Below are 4,937 nucleotides of genomic sequence, written 5' to 3'. Positions count from 1 at the left end.
AACACTCCAGCCCAGTCTCTCTCTCACTCGCTCTGCTTACCAGCCAATCAATTCAGCCAATCACAGCGAGCACCCCCTCATCTGCGGGTGAAGAAGTCTTTAGGATTTTTATTTCTCAGTGTAGCGCATAGAGGAGTGTGACCTCAGCGACGTGCCGTGATTGGGTGAGATTAGGATGCTGCGGTGAGGGGAGACGTCTGAGGGTTATCCACAGCGTGTTATGGGGAGTCGGACTGATCGGCGGTCTTGCTATCCGCTGTCCATCCCTCGGTGTCGGTGTGAGGCCGTCTGAGGACAGGAGCCGCCTCCTAATGACAGGAGACCGCCGCGTCAAGGCGAGGGTTTTTCTTCTGCTTCGTCGAGTCTGTGGCTTCAGTTGTGGGATGTGTGAGCTTTGGTCCGTCGGTGCTCTTCATCCAGAATACATTTCAACGGGAGGTCCAGAGTCACGTCAGGACACAGAGAAGGGGGCAACTAAGGATTATATTAATTATTGATTAATCTGCTGTTAGTGTATAATTTATTATTCATTTATTGTTTTTAAGATTTTTTTTGTTGGATGTTTTCCCTTTTTAAGTGAGAGTGGATGGACAGGAAAGGGCGAGAGAGAGGGGGGGTGACACGCCGCTGCAGGGGGCTAGAGGTCGCCCTGTTATTATATCATTTTAATTTAATAATATTAAAATTCCTTGTTTTGACCAAACAGTTCATACCCCATTTACAATTATTTACGGCAGTGAAAGAAGTATTCAGATCCTGTACTGTATTAAAAGTACTGTACTATAAGTAACTAGTAACTGCCAGTAACTAAAAAAGTAATTAGTAACTAAAGCTGTAACAGATGAATGGAGTGGAGTAAAAAGTTGAATATTTCTCTTGGAAATGTAGCGGAGTTGAAGTAGAAAGTAGCATGAAAAGTAAAGTACAAGTACCTCAATATTTGGACTGGAGTAAATGTACTCTACTGATGAAGCAGCAAATCCTCACATTTGAGAAGATCGAGCTGCTAAGAGTTTTGGATTTTTTGGCGGAAATTAATTCAACAGTTAATCAGTTTTTAAAGTTATGTTTATCTATATACTGAAAAGTATATATTTATCTATATACTGTAAAGTATTTGTGTTTCACGGAAAAGAGATGAGCATAAGAGCAGACCTGCCAGCCTGTGTGTTTCTCTCCATAAAAGCGAATGCATGTGTGGAGGAGAGGGAATGGGGGGTAAACGATCCGTCCCAGGAGGGGCGCTCCGGTGGCAGCCATGCCCCTTCTCACTGCTCTGAGTCTGGGGGGGGCTGCCCTGACCTTCCCGTCCTTCTGGCTCTGATTTCCGTGGCCGTATTCAGGAAGGAGTGTTGACAGCCACACAGAAACCACCTCTCTCTCTCTCTCTCTCTCTCTCTCTCTCTCTCTCTCTCTCTCTCTCTCTCTCTCTCTCTCTCTCTCTCTCTCTCTCTCACAATTGCTTTTTGTATCGCCGTTTGACTCAACAGTTGTGCCGTTAGAGCAGGGGTGTCAAGAGTCTCATCAAAAGCCAGACATGTATATTTTACTGTCCCGCATGTCTCATATATTCTTCTGACCGAGTTCGGGCGACACAGAGACCTAAGAAAGTCAGCAAAAATTGTTGAAAAAGCGACCAAAACTATGTGGGCCAAGAACATTTGTGACCCAAAATGTTGTCCTTATATGGATTTGAACTAGAAACCTTTTGGTTCCCAACCAAACTCGTACCTTAAGTCCTTATGGCCTGGACCTGGAGTCAAACAGAAAGACAGCGTTTCATTGTTGCAAAAAAAGTGTTTTCAGAATTGGCGGTGATTTGTTTTGTGATGCAGATTTCCCCATTAAAGCGCCAAAAAGAGAAAGAAAAAAACATTATTGTCAGCGTCTCACACGATGAAAAGACTTAAAAGCCAAAAGCTGAAAATGAACTGACAAATGAACTACTGCTGGGATTTCCATATTTAAATCCACAATTTGTACCTTTTTTAAGACCAATTTTCCATCTTGCTCACTTGCATGTCCAATCATAGGTCTCGTACTTTCAGTATTAGGTGACAAGTACCCCTCAACAAAAGGAAGCTTATGCATTTTTAGCAGGTATTTTTGTATATTAACATTTAATGCCATATGTATTTCATCCATATTTTGTGTGCTAATCCCTCCAAAAACAGTCGTAAATGCTCCGTCACTAACACTAATCCAGAGACATCACTTCTATTATCCCTGTCATGTTCCCCCAGTTATTTTGAGAGGGGCATTTGTGTCAGCATCTGCTTTTAAAGAACACGTGTTGGAATGAACTAACCCTTGTATCCTGTCAAATTTTGTGGATTTTCACGCTCCGTGGACCTTGAAAACCCAGCGACCGCACAATCACAGAAGAAGGTATGATGAGTGGTATTATGTTTATAGATAGTTTATTCTTTAGTGTCTTACAGGACCAGCAGTTATCTGGATCATAAGGTCTAATTTGCAAATACTTTCATATGGTTTGTTTCCCTCGGGAGTACCTGATTGGTGGAGTGTAGCACTTCAAGACAATGCAGATACATCAGGCATCTTTTGTGACAATCTGTGACATAATCACAGAAAAGTGTATTAAAATGACTAATATTCGGTAGTGATTGACACTCACATTGCCTTGTCCTGTGTGACTGACTCCACCCATCCGGTCTAGGCTAAAACAAACCCTGTATTTGCAAATACTTTGATCCGCTGGCGGCTTAGTATCCCCATGCACTTCATGGAAATGACAAATACCAAACGGTATTTGATTGGATTTCCAAATGCAAGTAAAGTAAGTGCTATCCAACAGTATGCATGTAAGTTTGTACATTGTGCAAAAAAGAAATTCTGTAATGTTTAGTTCTTCAGTTTTGTTGATTTCCTGGGCTAACTACTGAGAATCCCCCTCCTTATCTGGAAAAACACACCCAGCTGCCTTTGAGCAAGGCACCTCCTATCTGTACCTTGCTCCAGCATGGCTGTTGTAAAACTTGTACGCAGTACAGTCAGTATGAATTTCTCTATGGATGAGTCTTGGGTTGTTGAGGACGAGAATATTTGCTGAGTAAAGTTATTTTCTGTAAACTTTATTAGAAACTCCACATGGCACATACAAACTACAACTACAGTACTACTTCAACTTCACAAATCGGAACATTACACACACAAATAAGAATATTAAAATGAAATTATGTGATGAATATATACACATTTATGAAAGTCTTCATATGAATAATATATAAAACCTTTATGCCAACACATGAAATCAGAGGAACATGATAAAATATAACATGTATGTTATGTTGCTTGACATAAAATTAGAACCGTACCATTTATGCTATAACCAATAAAAAGAACTGACAAGTGCAAATAAACCTACAGCAGATTAAGTGTGAGACCTGTCGTGTCCCTGAGAGACAAAGGGAGGGAGACCGACAGGGGAACGGAGAATACATTACATCTCATGTCTGATTTGTGGAACTCTAGCAGATGTGAAAAATATAGAAGAGAAATAAATGAAGGATAAAGTGCCGACACATCACGATGGAAAAAGATCTTGCATTGATTAAAGAGCTTTGTCACCAGATGAGATGGCTGCCGTTGTCCTCCAGCTCTACCAACACGATTAAAGGACAATTCCAGTCGATTTCAACATGTAGCTTGATTGATTTTAAAAGACCACTTGATTAAAACATATGAAACAGCTTTGCACCATACTTTAAAAAACAAAACAAAATCAGGGTAACACAGTAAAGCCCCGGGGCGCATTTCCACCGTGGTCCTTGGTCCTTAGCTCTGGTGTTTGTGGTCCCGGAGTGCTTTCAGCAGCGAGAGAAACAGAAGTCATGAGTTATGCTCCTGCTACAGGTTTGCACCCAGGCGGCAGAAACGGGGCAAGTTTTACACGTTAAAACAAGGTGGACATGTCATTACCAGGGCCCGGCCATGGGAACTGAACCCTGCCGGGTGAACACATTGAGTATGAATGGAGTAGTTATGCTAATACAGCCAATGCTGATTAGCGCCCGACCGGAATATCAGCAGGCCGATATTAGGCATTTCCCAATCTATCGGTTTTAGCATTTATAATGGCCGTTAAATAATTAAATATTTATTCATCAGAATCACTTATGACAAAGGATTGTAGTTAGTCTGTCCACCAGAGGACGCTCTACAGCGTCCCTGTTAGCAACACCGATTTTTTTTTTTGTCATTGTGTTTTTGTTCAAACAACTTAAAGATTCATATCTTAAGTTTGTATTTTTAAACATTTTATTTATCAGAACTTTAATATATGTTTAAGTTCCTCTGTTCTGTTGTGACAATAAAACATTTTTTTTTTATTTTTTAATGAGAACTCATAAATTAGTATGAAAAACTAATGTTAGGGAAATCTGTTTAGATTTTGTTAAGCGTTTCTGGATAGATTTTTTTTTTAATATATATACTGTACATCGGTTTATATATCTCAATATCAGATTTTTTAAAATGGCCCCGTTTCTGGCGCCTGGGTGCAAGTTGTAGCAGGAGCATAACTCGGTGTCGGCAACACCGATTATTTCCGTTTTTCTTGCTTTTGACAGCATGTGACCACAAACAACAGAGCTACGTGTTCAAATCGACCTGTAACAGCATAGCAGACCGGGCCGGGGGATCATGGTCTTGAAATGGGCAGATCCCTCAGGGCTCCTGACTTATGTCTTGCGCTGCCCTACACAAACACACACACACACACACACAGGATCATTGATTCCGTCTTAGAAAAACATAATATTTAAGAAATGTTACGATGACAACATACATACTGCAGGGAAGAAATATGGAGCATCACATTCCTATGCAAAAACTCTAAATACATAAACATACACAGCCTCAGTGTAGACACTCTGTCAACTCTTTCAACAGACTGTGTGTGTACTTTGCTAGTG

The 4,937-nt window shown here is 40.8% G+C and overlaps 1 protein-coding gene across 12 annotated transcripts in view; it reads left to right on the top strand.

Annotated features, from left to right (window-relative positions):
* pard3ab (par-3 family cell polarity regulator alpha, b) overlaps positions 1-4,937 on the top strand; it is a 229,154-nt gene that overhangs the window by 194,467 nt on the left and 29,750 nt on the right. For 2 of the 12 annotated variants that reach the window (XR_004658687.1, XM_034887135.1), the window contains exon 25: positions 2,366-2,388. The exons of the other annotated variants lie outside the window; for them this stretch is intronic. Coding sequence is in view for 1 of the 2 variants with exons in the window: in XM_034887135.1 (XP_034743026.1) it covers positions 2,366-2,388 (23 nt within the window). In the remaining variant the exon portion in view is untranslated. The remainder of the gene's footprint in view (positions 1-2,365; positions 2,389-4,937) is intronic. 12 annotated transcript variants of the gene reach the window in all.

The sequence above is a fragment of the Etheostoma cragini genome, chromosome 12 (assembly GCF_013103735.1).
Source record: "Etheostoma cragini isolate CJK2018 chromosome 12, CSU_Ecrag_1.0, whole genome shotgun sequence".
Taxonomy (NCBI): Eukaryota; Metazoa; Chordata; class Actinopteri; order Perciformes; family Percidae; genus Etheostoma; species Etheostoma cragini.
This window is presented reverse-complemented; position numbering and strand designations above follow the sequence as displayed.